Genomic DNA, 19,431 nt, shown 5'->3' with positions numbered 1-19,431 from the left:
CCCCTCACAGTTTTTCCTGAAAGAAGATTTAAACATTTTGAGGAAAGTGTATTATTCATCTCTTTGAAAGCCACCATTGTCATTAGCCCACTTCTTAAGACTGTCTTAAAAATGTTAAGATTGTGAGGCATTAACTATATACTTTCTTAAACAAAGAACCAGGAAGTAGTGATCAAATATAGGAACACATGAAGGTATAGATCTTCATCCCATTGTACCAGAGCCAGCCAGTAACTAATGTGGAGCAACAGCAGCCACAGTATTCTGGCAGGCCTACGAAAGGGAAATAATAGTAGGACAAGCAAATGGGGCAAGTTGCTTTTCAGTCAGTTGCTGATGAGGGATGTGATTTCTCCCTCAAACTGAGGCAATAGCATGCATATTCCATGATGACAGCATGGGTATTCTCAGTATGAATGGACAGCAGTAGGGTTGGGGGTGGGAAGTATTTGTCATATCCTGCACAACAAATGCTGTACACGCTCAGTTGAGATGAGAAAGCTGCATGCAGTACCACAGCCTCGGTCATGTATACCTCAAGGAGCGTCTCCAACCCCATCGTTCAGCCCAGACACTGAGGTCCAGCGCAGAGGGCCTTCTGGTGGTTCCCTCACTGCGAGAAGTGAGGTTACAGGGAACCAGGCAGAGGGCCTTCTGGGTAGTGGCGCCCGCCCTGTGGAACGCCCTCCTATATATGTCAAGGCAATAAGCAACTATTTTACTTTTAAAAGACATCTGAAGGCAGCCCTGTTTAGGAAAGTTTTTAATGTTTAATGGTGTATTGTGTTTTTAATATTCGGTTGTGAGCTGCCCAGAGTGGCTGGGGAAACCCAGCCAGATGGGCGGGGTATAAATAATAAATTATTATTGTTATTATTATTGGCACCTTAGTTGGCATCATAAATCTGAGACATCAGTAAAATGGTATTGCTACTGCCAGCCTTGAGCCCAAGAACAGAGGAAGCTACAAAACAATTAGTTCAAAAGATACTAAGGAAGCTAGCAGAGGTTGCCTATGCGGTTGCTTGTGTCATGCCCTCCTCTGTCTGTTCTTCCCCAAACTCATTCTGGTGGAGCTCAAGAACTGTGGTGATAACCACCGTCTCACCTTTTTGACCTCTCTCTCACTTGCTGTCATTGCATTATCTAAGTGAAGGTCAAGGTTTGGCTTCCCACCCAAACAGCTGAACTGTTGCAACTGTATCAGTGCATTTGCTTATCCTTAGAAGAGAACCCCTAGAGCCCATGATTATCAATTTGACTCAAGGAAGTACAGTGATATGATAAACACACGAGTGAGACTGGACAAGAAGACAGGCTCCTACTTTACACACACCTGCACATCTTCCATTTTATTTTCTGATTTTAAACTTACTTCTTTGGAAGTTTTAGTTGCTTCACTTTTTCCTCAGCATGCTCATCAGCAATCCCAACATGACAACCTAGCGCCAGCAGTGTTCTGGAGGAGAAAATCAATAACTTATAGGAACTTAAATTGGCATGTTGAAAAGCAAAGCTACAACTGTTAGGTTTGCTGAGAGAAAGGTTTGCAAGACAAAAATAATAATTCCTAGAACCTGTGGGCCAGGTTTTGGTATCTCCCTTCAAAAATACCTTTTTGGATTGTATTTATACAATACATTACTCACAGAGAGAAGCATTCACCACACCCCACAGAGCCCATTGCCCAGCTCTGCCTGGCTTGCTTTTATGAGCCAGTATAGGCAAGGAGGCAGGGGGATGGCTTCACTCGTCCAAGCAGCCTGCCCACATCCTCAGAGATAACAGGTTGAAACTGATCCTATACAACTTGACTAGACAGAGCTCCAGCACTCTCCCGCCCCAGCCCTCCTACCACAGTGGAGTCTATCTCTTTCCGAATCTGAACCTGGTTAGCTCCGCATTCCAGTAGACCACCAGGGAATCAGCTGAGAGATCATCAACATGGGGTAAAACATCCCCTACCACTCTCTAGAAGCCATTTGGATCTATTAAGTGGGGGGTGGGGCAGACCACTTGAATCGGTCCCACTTCCCTTAATCTTAAGGAAGAAATTCAGAAACCAGATCCTGCCAAAGAGGCAAGCAGCAGAGCAGTATCCAATGTTATTAATGTAGAAATCACCAAAATCTGTTTGAGAAGATTACCAGAAGACTTAAGTAATCACATTGATTTATCACTACCCACCAAACAGATGGGCATTTTGTTATTCCTATACAAGGAAAAGCTCATAGACTTTTTAAGAGTTCATACACCCAAAGCAATCCTTTTGAAGAAACATAAAGACACTTATGATTACAGTGAGCAAGCTACAAACTTACTTCAGTGTTTCTAGTGACATTTGGAGATTATAATTTCGCTCTTGTTCTGGCAGTTTTGCAAACTCCACCAAACACGGATGCTGTCGCTTGTTGTCATCTCTAACCTGCAATAAAGGAAACACTGAGCTTAAATCTGTCTTAGAACTGTAAGTCCAAATGACCTAGTTCCAATGTCAGAAATATTAGATAATGATCCAATTAAAGTCAAGCACTTTTATTGATTACAATGTGAGAGTTGCTTAAATCTCTCCCATTGAAATCAATGATGGTGAGTTTTGAGTACTGTACTATATAAGAATGATGTATTTATAACTGTTGGCCAAGGGTTGGAAGATATGTCATGTAACGTGCAATTTGCTATGGCAGATATAGGTCAGGAGCCATCACAGCTGGTGCTGAGATCCATTGCCTATGTGTGCAGGTGAAACACAGAACTGTGGTTTGAAGCATCTCATGGGGCAGCGATATTCTCAGGCTCTGAACTGGCCTCATCCTTCACTCGATCCATTGATCCATCCATGTATTTGGCCCTGCCATACAGAGATCACTATCAAAAGTCTCCTGTTGGGTCTGAGAAATTGCCAGAGCAGGAAGGTCCTCCTAGCACTTGTGTGATTCAGTGCACTCTTCAGCTTTAACTTCATTCTTCAGCTGACTCATGGCTTGGCTCTCAACTACAGACTCCTTGGCACAATGACTGGCTACCCTCCAAGTGCTGTGTATGACCCAGCCCTGACAGTGCGTTAGAGATGCTTCTGAATAATATAAAACCCTTTTACTTGGGTAACCACTTATAAGCCATTTTGGCAAGTAAGGGGTATATAAATAAACAATAAAACAATTAAAACAGCAATGAAAATTTAATGCAAAATCTATGTTCTCTGAAAGTGTAACTTCTGCTTCATTTCCAGCTACTAGAAAAGTATTCTAAATGATATGCACATGTGCATTGAACATGTACAATATAATTACTCCACCTTATTCTGCATTATTGATATTTTAAAACAATAAGAAGAACGACAGAAAACAACATTTGAAAAGCACGTACAGGACCATACTGCCATCCAAGTTCAATCTTATTCATAACCCAAAGTTCGTGGATATTCTCAGCTAGTTTTTCTCTAATTCTTTCCAAATGTGGAGGTAATACAATCTAAAGATAAAAGAGCAAATCTGTTAGAATAAAATGACACAGAGTTCAGTGGAGGGGGGGGAAAGATAATTTATCAGAATGAAATAAACTACTTGTCCAAAGTTTTCATGTGTTTCACTAATTACATAGTAGTAAATGATTGAACTGGAAATAACATAACAAAAGGAACCTGCTCATAATAACAAATGTACTTCGAGTTTCTCAATGTAGAGGAGGTTTTTTCTCTTTTTTTAGAATTTTTTTTTATTAATCTAGATTTTCAAGATAGCCTACAAAAGAGAACCATAGAACAAATATAAAACAGATCAACTACTACTACCATCTCCTCTTTTTGTATTTTTACTGTTGCTATGATGATTGCTTTTGTTTCTGATGTTTTGATGAGTTTTTTTATCTTTAAATGACTGGTTAGATAGAACAAGTTGTGAAAACAAATGCCTTTACAAATTAACAAAGATTTAGTGTCATTGTACTTTATATCTAGACTCCCAAGCAATAAAATATGAGGCAAAAAATGAAAGCAAAAGGTATTTTTCAAGTTTATTGATTTTAACATAATATTATGTAGCATACTTATCCCATAGTTGAAAAGTTAATGTAGATTCTATTTACCTGACTAGTATCTACAGGTACTGGAGTGAAAGCTGCTTGGGATAGAGATATATTTGGGCCCAGAAGGTCTCTTGTGGAATTCCGATCCTGTTTGTATTCTCTGCTGTGTTCCACTTTCAATTTCTCTTTTGGCAGAATAGCTTCAAAACAAGGAGCATATCCTGGAGGTGGAAGGAATTTAAATTCCCCATGGCGGCCTCCAAGCAAAAAACGTACCCTATAAAACAACAATTCAGATATTCCTGATGCCTTTAGTTCAATTCTAAAGTAAAATTATTCCTTCAAAGTCACACTTCGCAAGTGCTGCATCTGGGATTTATTTCAGAGTGAATTAGTTTTATCTAATGGCAAAGGCCGGCTCTAGGGGAAGGCTGGGTGATGCAGGGTGCCAGGGTGCCGGGCTGTGTGGCAGAGCCGTGCGGCAGCCGCACCGCATGCTGCGCCCGCCCACCAGCCATGGCAAGAAACGGGGCAGGGCAGGGGTGCCGGAGCAATCTCCGCACCACGGCGCCAGGGCACCCGACATGCTTAAGGCGGCCCTCCTAATGGCGACTGCATCTACACGAGGCTGTGATTATCTTCTCCTACTTTCTGTCTTACCTGTGGTCTATTTAGCGTTACTACTGCTTAGTTCAGGTTATTAATTTTATATGTGATATAAATGAAGAATATTTATGGTTAAACCACAGAGCCTAGGGCTTGCCGATCAGAAGGTCGACGGTTCAAATCCCCGCGACGGGGTGAGCTCCCGTTGCTCGGTCCCTGCTCCTGCCAACCTAGCAGTTCGAAAGCACGTCAAAGTGCAAGTAGATAAATAGGTATGGCTCCAGCAGCAAGGTAAACAGTGCTTCCGTGTGCTGCTCTGGTTCACCAGAACCAGCTTTGTCATGTTGGCCACATGACCTGGAAGCTGTACGCCGGCTCCCCTCGGCCAATAGAGCAAGATGAGCGCAGCAACCCCAGAGTTGGTCACGACTGGACCTAACCTTTACCTTTACCTTTAAGGGTGTATTAATTTGGCAAACTCGCTTTTGGATAAAATTAAAACTTAAAAAAACCAGTGATTATATCATCACTTCATCACTGGACTAGTGTAGTAGTGAGTAAGAGCAAAGTCTATGAGGCAGAACCGGCACAGAATGAACTCATTGTATAGCGTTAGGTATCTTTTGGCCTCAGTTCCTCATCTGTAAGATGGGAATATTAATACTGAACAACATGTGGGCCTGGGTAAAGATGTATCAGTTAATATATGTCATGTGCTTTGAGCTCTTAGGAACATGTCATGTGCTTTGAGCTCTTAGGAAAAGCACTATATAACTAAATAACACTATATAACAACCCAAAGCTTGACTGAGCAGAAAGACTACGTAAAGGAAAAAGCAACTAACTATGGATACAGGTGAATTAAATCTTCAGGACTCTTTTCGGAATTCTCTCTCGGAACCTCAATTCAGAAGATCCACAATATAAAGTTGCAGGAGGTTGAATTTGATTGGCCCACGATGCTGAAAGGTTTACCCCTTTTTCCTAGACCATTTCCCAGGTCTAAATCACCTGCTGGCGATTGCGCCACTTCCACAGGTACCATGTGCTTTTTCCTAGCAGTGCAAGTCTAGCCGGTTTTGAGTGGTGTGATTCACCGCCCCAAGGAATCAAACCCATAGTGTCACCATACGTATCCAATTTGTGAAAAGTTGTTAATAAAAAGAAAAATCAGAAGATCCAATCACACATCTGGCTTAACCCATAGAATAAGTCCTATGCATAGAACCGAAATTTCAAAATTAAATTAATAAGACAATAAGCAAGGAAAACATGCAATGTATTCGCTGAAAATGACAAGATGGAGTACTAACTTTATCCCTGCAGAGAAGCTGACAACTGGAAAGAAAAGGCCATCTGTATTGAAATTCTCAAACATCCCCTGGACTGGCTGTCCATTTATCCGGAATGAAATGCTTGGAGCACTCAGATCAAGGCAGCAGCTGATTACATCATCAGTCCTTAACAGATGCTGGTTGGGAGAATTCACAGATCTTGCTACACAACCTAGGATATAAGAGTAAATATAATTAGAACAAAAGTTCAGCCTCGTGTAAGAAAAGCTGCTTTCAGAAAACTTGGTACAAAGCCAAAGAAGAATCAATACAGATTAACACAAAAAAAAAAAACCATGAGGAAAACCAGTATTAAATCTCAGGAAGCTGCCTTCAACCTACTCAGAACACTGGAGTATTTCTTTCTTCAATTTTTTTGTTTTTGCTCTTGTGATGTTGAAAAATCCAATAAAAATTTTAATTATAAAAACAAGGGAAAAAAAGAACAGTGGTTCATCTAGACCAGGCATCCCCGAGCTGCGCCCCTCCAGATGTTTTGGCCTACAACTCCCATGATCCCTAGCTAAAAGGACCGGTGGTCGGGGAAGATGGGAATTGTAGTCCAAAACATCTGGAGGGCCGAAGTTTGGGGATGCCTGATCTAGACCAATGTTCTCTATTCAATGACTTGCAGTGGCCCTCCAGAGTTTCAGAAATAACTCTTTCCCAGCCCTGCAAAAACCATGGCTCTTCCCCCCAAATGCGAATTGGAGAATGGTAGATAAACATATTGGCTGAAATAAAGAAGTCAACGGCTAAGTGTTTTAAAAACAAAGCTAAGGTATTTTATTTGCCTTACCTGACCACAGATGAAGTCCATCAAAACTATAGGAATATAGGTCATCACCAACACCATTTCCTCCCCATTCTTCTCCACCCACAGGGTAGGGTGAATAGCCTTCTGTTGAAGCCCAGCCCACACGAAGGTGAGTAGCTTCGGCTGTCGTAAACGGTCCAACATGGTCAACCATTAGCTCATAATACCATTTTCTATACTGAGCAGAGCCCTCACTGATTCCAAGGAAAATATTGGGTCTCATACTGAATACAAGGGGAAAAGATGCATCAGAAAGGTTTCGTGTTTTTTAAAAGCATTATTAAACCCTCCTTTTGCTCTTTGGATCTGTACCCCAAGACAAATTACAACAAATGAAGAACAGTCATTAAAATAACAATTAACCAACAACTAGCTCCATTTTTGCATATCATTTATTTATTTATTCATTCATTCATTCATTCATTCAATTCATGAACTACATCCTACTAAATATCTCAAAGAAATATAACAAATAAAAACACATTTCATACGTAAAAGCAATGCAGATACAGACTATTTGCTACTGCCTCTATAAAACCCTATTCAAGTTTTGAAATTTTAATTATTCTAATATAATGGATTTTTAATAATAATACAATTTAATAGTAGTAAAATAGTAATAAAATATTATTTTAATTAGACATCTTTATAACAGTGTTCATGTTGCATCCCAAGGTCATGCACAAGTAAAATAACAGCAAAATAAATAATTGTAAACCTATTTTAAAATCCACAGCACAATAAAATACAGCAGTAATCCAGGTCAAATATACTACCATACTTTGAAATCAAACATCACCAATAAAAAGAAACTGGGAGCAAAGGTTATGTCTTCAAGAGGTGCAAAAACACTGCATTTAATTTAGAAATATTAGCAGAAGGGGGGGGGAATAAACAGATTGTCTCTTAACGAATGCAACCATTATATTTGTCAACATGTGAAAAATCATTTTGATTTGTTCTTGGTTTTATATACAGATTGCACACACATTCTAGTCAATTTTTTACCTGCTCACATGGTTGACAAGACGTGTCTGGAGAAGGAGATCTCGTCCTGGCAGAAGATTGTCACAGATCAAATGCTGATTAGACCGCACAGCTACTCCATGGCACACACAGAGAGAGCATAAAACATCTAACACCTGGGAAAGAAATGATGCAGATGGTGATTAAGATGGTTCTCAGATCCCATGATACTGTTTAAAAACACCAAGTGTAAAACAGTAAAGAGTCTCCCTTGCTATATTAAACCCACCCACTGAGATATTTCATAAACCAGCTACTCATCCCACACTCTCCATCCAAATCTGCATTGCATACCTTATGGTTTCTTCCATGTTTGTCCAAAAGGCATATAATTGATTTAATATGTCCTTCTTTAATAATATTTAAAGCTTCTGGACTTTCCACCAACACACAGTGCAAAACCTCAAGAATGCCTAAAAACATAAATACAAGAAAGACCAGTTTATTGTTTAAATTATCTCACAATCATACATAAGATATATCCTCCCACAAGCTATATGGATGGAATAAGAATCCATATAGCATATGGATGAAACAAGACGATGGTAAAACAGGAAGAACAAGATTAATGTGAATACTGCACAATTAAGAATGGGCATCTGTAATCAATCTTGTTATGAATGGAAATTTAAACATAAAATAAAAATACTTCATTCATCTTAAATCTCGCCGATAGGCACTACAAGCAGGGAACTGAAATTAAGTCTACAACTTTACAGTTTTGTTTAATTCTTTTAGATTGGCTGCACAATTAACTGATAGCTTATATGTGATTAAATCTGAACAGCTCTTATACTACCTAATTCTGTAGTTTCAAATTTTGGCCAACATGCTATGTAGTAGGGGTAGGAATAATTCAGTTTTGCATCTCCTTGTTATTTAGGAATTTAAGTAATCTTTTGTAATTTTTGTCAATGATGGAATACAGACATAGCTTTCATTCTTTGTGGTAATGTACCACAAAATTTTAAATGCCTAACACTGTCGAGGTAATAGAAAGAGATTGGCCCAAATACAGCTTACAGGAAAATGTGCCTCACAATTATGTGCTCAGTTTTGTTTTGTTTTAATTTGTTTTAGTGTGCTATTATCTGAGCCCATTTTTAGAGCTGCAAAGCAGCATATAAATAATTTAAATTTCACAAATTATAGGTGTAAGTAAACGATGTAAATGTAAGGAATGGTGTAGTAAGTTATGGGATTCCCAGTGCTGCAGTAGGGAATGTTTTGTAACTTACAATGTGATGTATTCTTGGAGAAGAGTAATAGTATGTAGAAAAGAGAAAATGTCATACATTTTCTGCATATCACAAGGGGTGTGTGAAAGATGCTCCTATAAAATGAGCAAACTAATCACATGAAAATTGAGATAATGAAGATGTAGGAAGCAGTAGGATGCAGCACTGAATCACCTTTGACCTCTCAATTAACCAAAATTACCAGCCAAATGAAGCAGCAACCAGTGCCATTAAGTATCATTAAACTTAAATAAGATTCGTGCAATGCTGCATTAAGACAAGTTGCACTAGGTCCAGGCACAATTGTCTAGCAGATCTCTTAATATAGCAGGAGCAAGGATGTGGCATACAGTTAATTACTGCCAGCTGTTGCTGCTACAGTCAGCGCTGTAACATGGCATAAAAAGAAGCCTGAACATACAACATCACAGGTTGTATGTAATCCTTCCAAATCATGTGATCAACTGATTTCCCATGCCCACCAGAAAGAGGAAATAAATGGGGTGGGGAAACTCTCTATATTAGATATCATTTTGTTTACAAGATGGTTCACAGAATTATCAGCTAAGAAATTTGAAATTATCCTTGAGATCATCAAGTCTGACAGTGGTCAAACTAATTACATTTTACAACAAAGCAATTGCAATTCGTTTTGTGCACTACTTGCAAGTTTTCCTATTTAGCAGAGATACAATCAGAGACAATCAGCAGTTGACCAACAGGACTTTTTTTGTATCTCCTCCTGTTGCCAGAAGGGTAATGCTTCTTAACAAAATACAGAAAATACATCAGTGGTTTGCTTATCATACAGATAAGCTCATTGCCTGAAACTAATTCTATTTACAGATAAAGGTTTGACTGATTTAAGTATTAAATAGTGTGATAATTTTGAATTATAATAAAAAGACCATTTTTATCTATATTATTTCCCAAAATTATACCCAGTGTCCCCAAGGGCAAACATATCATTAAAGTATTTTCAAAATGTTCCTCTTTTAATTTGAGAGAAGATAATGTGGGGGAGAATCTAAACTGTTACTTTAATTAAAATCTAAACTGTTCATTTGATTTTTATCTTAAAGCCCAAAGGCCAATTACATTTTTAATGAAGTAATCATATACAATTATCTCTGTTGAGTTAAAAAAAAATTGTAGAGCACTCCACCATTCTTGGCTTCATAATCCAAACTGGAATCAGCTTCTAATTTGTAGCAAGTTATTACCATTTAGAACAACAACAAAAAATGATATGAAAGTCTCAAATGGCTGCCAGTTTATATTTTTATTCTATGTATGCTAAGAAAAATAATGTACCATTTTTCAAGAAATAATAGGCATCATCCAAGAAAATGCTATTTCAAGTCTCATTGGAATCAATGGGACATAACCAGCAGTGGAAAGTGTGGTTGTTGGTGGTGCTGCTGCTGCTCACCTGAACTCTGCTTGGTCACATCACTGCAGCTTACCGGGAGGTAGAGGGGAGGAGGCTAATGAGCATGTATTGAAGGAGATCTTGCGGAGAGATGGCGCGAGTGGAAGAGAAAGAGAGAATGATAATGGAGTGTACTAAGAAGATCAGCCGTGGGGTGGGGGGCACCACAGTGGGGGGGGGAGGAAGGCACCCTGCACATGTTCGACGGAGCTTCTTTTGCATTGCAAGGATTGTTGCAAGGTGTCTTGGGCAGGGGGTTGTCGGTAAAGGAGATGGGAGAAAGAGGCATAGGAACAGGGTGAAGTGAAAGGCCAGGTACAAAGGAAGCTGCAGAATAGGAGGAGCTGGATGGTTCAGAACTGAGTGTGTGTGAAAAGGGGGCTTGTTGTTGTTTAGTTGTGTCCAACTCTTCGTGACCCCATGGACCAGGGGGCATTAGTAGCTGCTATATGGTGAGCGGGGTGGGGAGTGAACCACAAGGTGGTCTCTGTGCAATAGAGGAAGTTACAGAAAAGGAAGTGTGGTGTAAACAGGCAGCCCCCGGTTTAAATATTCTCAGCTGAAATTAATAGAACTCTTGCATATTCACAAGATTATGCATGTATCTATACCACAGCAATCCCAGTTTAAGTTGTCTAAAATCATTCCTGCCCATGTATCTTCTGTGATTTAAAAAACAATGCGTGTTTTTTTCTTACCCAAAGAGTAGAACTTAACACACGCTTGCCATTTTATTTTTAAAAAGACACAGCAGCAGATCTGGAGAACAGCAGCTTCAAACAAGCAAAAAGAAATTGCATAACACGGAAAGCAAGGGATTTTTTTATGGGCTGTCTAGTTTTGATTTTAAAAAAATACATACCAGAAGATGCTTCCAGTCTCTCCAATCTACTAATGAGCCAATCAAGAGAGCCAGAAAACTGGGCACAATTTTTACGATTCCCTCTAATTAAAGCAGCTGAAAAGAATGAAAAGAGTGATTAGTTTTTTTATTTTACCAAACTGTCATATGCATTGTAATCACATTAGTTAATACAGACCTTATGTCTTACACTGTAATCCAAACCTTGTATACTAAGAAGGAAATACTTTCATATCAATGGGGTTTACTCCTATTTAAGTGGGGTTAGGATTGCAGCCTTAAGTCATCTCTACAAAAGGTGGAACATTCATAGACTTTGTCACCACATAGGCAGAGTTTTCCATGCAACCCATCCTGAATAGCACACACTTTATATTTTATTCTATATGGTGAAAGACCAACTCACATTACAAAATTATGTTTCCACGTCACTTTGCTTGGGCAAACCTTCCTCGGAGCTTATGCTCCATCAGGAAGTATGTTGAATGCCTTCCTGACTCCTGTGTATTAAATTGAAACGGGAAAATATCCCCCATCAAGACCTACACGAACTGCTTAGTCAAGTCCAAAGGCCTCTCCCACATCTACTTTTACTAAGACTAGCTTCTTTTGAAGAACTAATGTGGGAAATGTCCCTTCACGGGGAGCCCTGGGCACTCCTCATGGGATACCTTCCTCTCCCTCACTCCTGCCAGCATCAGTTTATCTGTAAGCATCCCTTCTGCCAGTTAGTCTTCTCTGACTTGGATTCTGGAGAAAAATTCAGAAATTTCTAATGCTGTCCTCTCCTTGTAAATTAGTGTTGCCCAGATCCTAAAATTCACTGCTAGATCTGTCAACTTCAACAGCATGTCTATTCCCTGGTATAAATCACCAGACAAAATGGCTTGAAGCTATGTAAAAGAAAAAGCAATCGTCATCGTCATCCAAGACAAACCATCTTTCTGTCATCCTACACAGTCCAAGCTTCAGAGCTAAAATAGCAATCAAGAAAGAATCTTAATAAACTCCCAATTTAGAAACATCACAGCTGCAGCTAATTTTACCACAGACCAGGTAAACTCTACAATTAATTGTGGAACACAGAAATTCCCTGAGGACCTATTGTGCCAGGAGAGGAAAATAAGTTCTATGAGCTACTCTAGAAAATAATATTGTAGAAGAAATGTATTACTAATAATGGAACTGGGAAACATAATTCATTATATATTCACAAGTCTCACCTTCCCACACAGAAATGAACTATATTAGCACTATATTTAATTTGTGGAGTAACTGAGAGTGATTAAACTGTCTTATGAAGTAATATATTTGTAACTTTTTTCAATAGCAATATATTTATGAAACTATCAAATATCACTAAAAACATTTTCCTTTGGGTGGAAAATGCAATCAGTTTGTTACATATTATTTTTTAATTAAATTGATGGCTAGCCACAACATGGATAGAAACACTTTTCTTTTGTATAAAGATTTCCTTTCAGTCTGCATTCTGATAATGTATCTGGTATATATTAAAGGCTATGAATAATGGAAACATCAGCTATCTGCTATCAACTATACATCTTAGCTATAGCTTATGGAAAACAGGACTGAATGAACAATATTCCTAAATATTGGCCCAAACCAAAATAATGAATAAAAGCACTTGTAGGGCAGTATTTAAGCTTTATTCAGCATGAGATGTTTCAATTAAGCAAGTTGGAGATTTATCCCCTGCAAAGATTTTCTCTTATGAGAAAACCCTATATAACTTTTTTAACATATAGAATGGGCTTCACCTAACAAACTCAGTCAATTGAAGCCCTAAGCAAGGGTTTCTGCTTGTGCAACAAGGATCCCCCCCCCATCCCCTCACAGACACCCCACACCCCCTAAAATGGTTTGGGACCGTAGAACCCAGAACAACACATGAGGAAGGGGAATCATTCTATTTGGTAAGCTGGAATGCTTGCACAGATGAAATGTCTGTAATAGCACAATGTTGAATTCCACCCTATGGGGTTTCATTAGCATATTTTTGTGTTTGGATAACAAAAATCGCCATTTCTGAAATGCATTTCTTACCTAGTAATTCATACAATGAGTTTAGGATAGATTTCCAAGTCTCTCCCGCCTCCTTCCCAGCTACATCAGCAAAATGAGCTGCACTGCTGTATACATGTAAGCGATCAATGCATTCAAGCACCAAGTTGATCATACCCTACAAGAGAAATAGCGCTTATCTCAAGTAATTAGAAGTTGTTGTAACAGGAAAATATAACTTGCAATGAGCTTTGTGGGTACAAACAATAAAACAAAGGAGAAGGGAAAAGAAAACAATATAGGCATATGTATGCAAAATGCTGACATCGCCCCAAAATAAATAAAAACACAAACCCAAAAATCATGCTATACCCCTAAAAACAAGCAACCCCACAAAATACCAAAAAGCCACAAAACTTTAATTTTTTAATTTAAAAAATGGGAGGGGCCTTGGTAGGTGCTAAGGGGGTTTCTAAGGCCACTGTGGTGCCCACATGTGCCCTGTTTGAGGACAACCTTATTCCTTCTCTGAAGAGTTCTTATTATTGTATTTGTTCAAGCTTGATACAGCTCTCACTCCCTGAATCGCTGCATTTTTGGGAATAATGCATTTGCCAAGCATTAGCCATTTTTTTCTGGGGGGAAAAGCTTTCGGTCACAGAAGTCTGGTTTAGGTGGCCTGACAGATCACCAATGGTCCTAGATGATGGGACTTCTAAGTTCAGCAACCTATGGGGAGCCACAGGTCTGCCACCTCTGCATTAAAGCATAAAGCATACTTTAACACTCTATGAACAGTTGCAAACTACCCACTCGCCTCTCCTGGAATGGCTGCAAGGAGTATGTTTCTTGTTCTTACCAACCGAGATTTTTTTCTTACATTTGAAATGGACAAACTGAGATTAGTTTAATAAATGCAGAGAAATGCTAATGATTAAGCAGTATGTCAGTGCTAAACTAAATTATAGCTCACTGCAACAAGCCAAGGTAGTTTATGATATTGACTTCTTTCAACAAATCATACTTTAATTAACTAGAGTTCTCAGTTAACAAGCCAAGATAGAACTAGTTTATGATACTGACATATTTCAGCAAATCATAGCTTAATTAACTAGAGTTATCAGTTGAAGCATAATGAGTGTGTGAGCATGAAGCTCACTGTTGCTGAATGCTAAACTATAGCTTAGGACTACATCCCAAATGATTTAGTGTTATGACTGTTCTTTGAGACGAGCAAGCAGTTCTTCTGTCACCCAACAAGGATGCTTCCATACATTTGCAAAATTAGATGACCAGATAAATTCCTACACAGCCCTCCCCTAAAGTTGTTTGCCTTCAAAAACACACATAATACAAGGGGATACAAAACCACAAACTTTTCAAAACATGAAGGATTTTTTCTTTCTGGCATGTTTTGTTTCCAAACAAACAAAAACCTGACTCAAAGAACCTTATGCAAATCATTATGTCAAGCTGAAAGAATTATTAACCTGTCCCAAAAGTAATGCACCAAAGGCAAACCAAGACTGCTACCTCTTCCTGGAAGAGATTCTGCCGATTCTTCAGTGCTCTTAAGCGGTTCTGCTTGTCCTCATGTTCTAGATGCTCATCAGGTGGATGGAAGTATCCAATCAAGTCCTGGAGGCTAAGGCTGACTGACTCAATGGGTAAGTCAACTGTGGAAGACTTTGCTTTCTTGCTGAGATCATCAAGGCCCCTAAAATGAATTGTACAGCTCTTCTTAAGTATGACATGTTCCCAGCCTGAGGAGCCCTCCAAACATTCTATTTATTGTGCATTCATGATTTTTTTTTGTGCTCTTGATGCTATTGGGGCAGTCACATACAATACCACTTTCAATTCTGTTTGTGCCTACAAAGGTTTCAGGGTAGTCACATTGCTTCACTTCTAATCAGTGCATATCCCATAACTTCCTGCTGAAACCCCTTAACTTTTTATACTACAGATGTTACGTTTTATTTTTGTCATGTGTTTCTTGGGCTGCCCATTAGGGCGAGTATGGTAATGGCAATTTAAATCAGGGGTGGCCAACCTTTGGCCCTACAAATGCTCTTGGACTCCAACTCCCAACAGTCCCAGTCAGCATGCTCAACAGTGCCAGGTGATGGGAGTTGTACTCAATAATATCTGGAGGGCCAAAGGTTAGTCACCACTAATTTAAATAGGCCAGGTTTACACATAAAGTTAAGCCATGGTTAACATTAACCAAGGTTTATGAGCATGGTTGGTTTGTGGTTTATAAACTATGTTGCAAGGCCTGGTTTGGATGATCAAATAAACCATAGCTTAGTATTTCATAAACCAGGCCATAGTGTCATAGGTATACATTGTGCTTTATGCACTACAAGTGGACAAGTCATTGTTCCCAGGGGGATACAGTCTAAAATTTGATATAGGAGGTAATAATGGATGAATGGGTGGGGTGGGGTGGGAATGGAGACAGTGGAAGAATATTTGCTTGCTTAACTTATATGTACTAAGGCAGGCATCCCCAAACTGCGGCCCTCCAGATGTTTTGGCCTACAACTCCCATGATCCCTAGCTAAGAGGACCAGTGGTCAGGGATGATGGGAATTGTGGTCCAAAACATCTGGAGGGCCGAAGTTTGGGGCTGCCTGTACTAAGGTATAGCTAAGGCTAGTTATTTTTTTTTCAACCAGAACACATCATGTACCTTATGAACCTGTTGAAAAGGAAGACGGTACTACGAATTACTCTTGCAGTACGTGACTCTTCATGCTGAGATCTGGACAATGTTAGGCCATCATCCATATGGCCTTCGTGGTGCATGATAGCCTGCCAAAAACAAAATCAAAGAACAAGGATCACAACAGGAGAAAACTATCATTTTGTACAGAACTCTTCCCAAATGCTCAAAGTGCTTTACATGCTCAGTTCCAGTGAGTCCTGGATAATAATAAAAAAACAGCCCTTGTTTAGGTTGTATTGAACTACATTGTGGTAGGGGCATGGGAATAGAGTTTCACCAGCCGCCTTGTAATCTTTTTAACATGACATTCTGCCCCCAAAGGATTTGGTGCCTACTGTTATTTTGATAGGAAAACACATTTAGTACTTGGGAAAAGTTGAAATGGAAAACGCCACACTGACAGTGCCTTTTCATTCGCATAACATTAAACATAAATATATGATATCTTTGTGTAAAACATCTTACCTTGCGTTGCACAGATCCCATCCTTACAGGCTTCGCATCCACTGACTGGTACGTGAGCCACAATCCAGTGTCAACATGCTGTATGAAGCAGACTGAGTCTCCGTACTTTATTTCAGGTGCTCCCATTCCTTCCACATCTTTTCTTATACCCACATCCAATTTTTCCTTTTTAAAAGAAGATGTAATACATTAGCCCATACACTAAAAAAAAATTGAAAGGTGAAATATCTTTTCCTAAATACAAAATAGTATTAAAATTGATAGCATGTGTGCGTACAAGCTAAAGGTTCACCTACTTCAATTGGATTTAAGTGTTTTTTTATCCTCCATAATACAACCACATTTCTCCAAACACGCATAAATTCGATTTCTTTCATATATGTACAACATTACAAGCAACGTTTTACTTACAGATTTATTTTTAATTCTTCTGTGCATGGATTCTATATCATTTCACTTTATACGTTTTCTAGTGCAGTCATACCTTGGGTTACGAATGCTTCGGGTTGCGTACTTTCGGGTTGCGTACTTCGCAAACCCGGAAGTATTTTTCGCCGCTTTTCGCCCCGTGCGCGGTCTGCACATGTGCAGAAGCGCGATATCGCGTTTTTGCGCATGCGCAAAATGAATACTCAGGTTGCGTACTTTTCGGGGTGCAAACTGCACCCCGGAACGAATTGAGTACGTAACCCGAGGTACCACTGTATAGTAATTCTAGCACACTAACTATGCACAAATTTGAAAGGCATGATCCAGTCATCCACATCACCTGCACACAGTTGATTCCCCCCCTTCCCCCTGTATGGGATATATGCATGTGTATATAAAGATGATGAAACAAGATTCAACTGAGCCTGTGGGAATCCTCCAAATTGGACTGAATCATACACATAAAATTATAGTAAATTAGTTTGGCTCTAGCAGTATTTTTTTCAGCTTCACTCAGTTCTAATAAACTTAATGACATTGCGCTGAAGCTGTGATTCTTTCAGATCCATCAAATAAAAAGCCAGTACACAATGCACTTTAAAGCTATTATATGAACACTAAAGATTTAAATAAAAGTTTTAAAGAGAAGATGCCAGTTCTGAAGAGACAGAATGCAGCTTTTTATTAAGAGACACTGACATGCTTCCATCTACTGAACAATGCGGCAGGGGTGTGAAAAGTCTAAAATGGGTGTGCAAAAAAGATCTGTAAAGGGGGGGGGAGAGATTAGCCAACAGTGCAGTCCTCACCAAGCCGAACTGGATTTACTCCCAACTGAGTATTAGTTGGCAGCCCTAGATTAATACTGTACATAGTTTCTCAAAACTCTTATGAAATTATGTATCATCAATACAAATAGACACCTGACTTTAAAAGGGTCACGATTAAACTCAGGCATAGGCAAACTCGGCCCTCCAGATGTTTTGGGACTACAACTCCCATCATCCCTGACCTGACCACTGGTCCTGTTAGCTAGGGATGATGGGAGTTGCAGTCCCCAAACATCTGGAGGGCCGAGTTTGCCGATGCCTGATTTAATTTATATAGAGTAATTTATAACAAACAGACTAACAGTAAATGTATGAATGCATACTTTAAATGGAAATTGTTTCAAATGCATGATATATCAGGCATGTAGGTATTAAGATCCAAACAGTAGTGTTCCAGAAGTTGTAAAACCCAACATAACAAAATGAAATCAAAAGACAATTGCGGGAGCCGGATCAAAGATCTGCTTTCAAAACTTGCACCTTTGTGAACTTTTATGGTCCACTGCTATTTAATTTCATAGAGAGAGTGTTACAAGCATGCACAGCCTAATGGCTAAGAAATTATAGTTCAACTGGAAATGTTAATGTTTCCATCAAGTTTAAAGTATCTGTCACTGCACTTGAGTTTTCTACCTTGGAAGACCGAAAACAAAAGGCTGTAGATTTCACATCAGCTTTCTCTTTGTCTGTTAGAAGGAGGCTCTTGTCATCCATCAGGCTCAAATACTTCCCTGTTGTTATATGCCTTAATCGGAATGGCTGGCCCCATCTAATGTGACTTCCACTCCACCTAAAAAAAAGTTCAAATTTGCATTCTTAGATCATGTAAAATTCCATAGTTAAATGTCAAACGAAATATGAAAGATGATTTAAAAAGTAATCTGAACTCAATTTTATAAAAACAACATTTTCGATTATTAACATTTTAGTTCTACTTTCAGAATAAATGGAACATTGGCATAGCAGTGATTTCTTAGGCAAAATAAACTTTAATGCACGCAGGAAGCTAGCTGCCAGCAAAGGCCACAGGCTCATCTCAAAAGAGGTAGCAGATCAAGAGGTGAATTATTTGGGACAAGAGATTGGTCTATCATTACAGATTTTGGGCACGCATTCACAAGTGCCCCATGTGGACATCAGAGTGCACAGAGAGCTCTGCGTCAAGGCGAATGGCTTGCAGACCACAAGAACTAATTGAAATGAAAATGAGATTTGAAGCTTTCCCAGGAGACACCTGGGTGGACTCCATTTCATTTATGTGCAGGCAGCTTGAAATGCTGCATCCAAGATGTTCTATTTCCCCGTTTCAAAACAATATGAATTATTTCAACAGGTGGAAGACATCTCTTCATGTAAAGGCTGCATCCTTCTTTTCCTTAAAGGCCTACTATAGCAAGACAATTATGTGGCTTATGAAGACAACAGGAGAGACGGAGAGCTCAGCATTGGAGGTCTCAGTAGCAGTAGCTGGAGAAACAAATCTGCTGTCATGATCATGTCACCTAACACTTAACAGGGTATACAAAAGCTTCATGGCAGCAAAGCCAGTCAGGTGATTTGATACTGTTACTTGCACATTCAGAGAATCTTCTAAATTCTTCTAAGAACAG

General features: G+C 39.2%; 1 protein-coding gene across 4 annotated transcripts in view; it reads right to left on the bottom strand.

Moving 5' to 3' along the window:
- Positions 1-19,431, bottom strand: part of RYR2 (ryanodine receptor 2) — a 251,063-nt gene that overhangs the window by 137,565 nt on the left and 94,067 nt on the right. For all 4 annotated transcript variants that reach the window (XM_060272866.2, XM_060272867.2, XM_060272868.2 and 1 more), the window contains exons 10-23: positions 18,455-18,611; positions 16,563-16,727; positions 16,062-16,183; positions 14,900-15,083; positions 13,409-13,544; positions 11,342-11,437; positions 8,104-8,222; positions 7,792-7,925; positions 6,766-7,007; positions 5,946-6,138; positions 4,087-4,303; positions 3,370-3,474; positions 2,322-2,425; positions 1,376-1,459 (exon numbers count right to left, since the gene is read on the bottom strand). In XM_060272866.2, coding sequence (XP_060128849.2) covers positions 1,376-1,459; positions 2,322-2,425; positions 3,370-3,474; positions 4,087-4,303; positions 5,946-6,138; positions 6,766-7,007; positions 7,792-7,925; positions 8,104-8,222; positions 11,342-11,437; positions 13,409-13,544; positions 14,900-15,083; positions 16,062-16,183; positions 16,563-16,727; positions 18,455-18,611 — 2,058 coding nt within the window. The remainder of the gene's footprint in view (positions 1-1,375; positions 1,460-2,321; positions 2,426-3,369; positions 3,475-4,086; positions 4,304-5,945; positions 6,139-6,765; positions 7,008-7,791; positions 7,926-8,103; positions 8,223-11,341; positions 11,438-13,408; positions 13,545-14,899; positions 15,084-16,061; positions 16,184-16,562; positions 16,728-18,454; positions 18,612-19,431) is intronic.

This window comes from Zootoca vivipara, chromosome 3 (genome assembly GCF_965207765.1).
Source record: "Zootoca vivipara chromosome 3, rZooViv2.hap1.1, whole genome shotgun sequence".
In the NCBI taxonomy this organism is placed as follows: Eukaryota; Metazoa; Chordata; class Lepidosauria; order Squamata; family Lacertidae; genus Zootoca; species Zootoca vivipara.
Note: the sequence above shows the minus strand (reverse complement) of the source record. Positions and strands in the feature narration are given on the sequence as shown.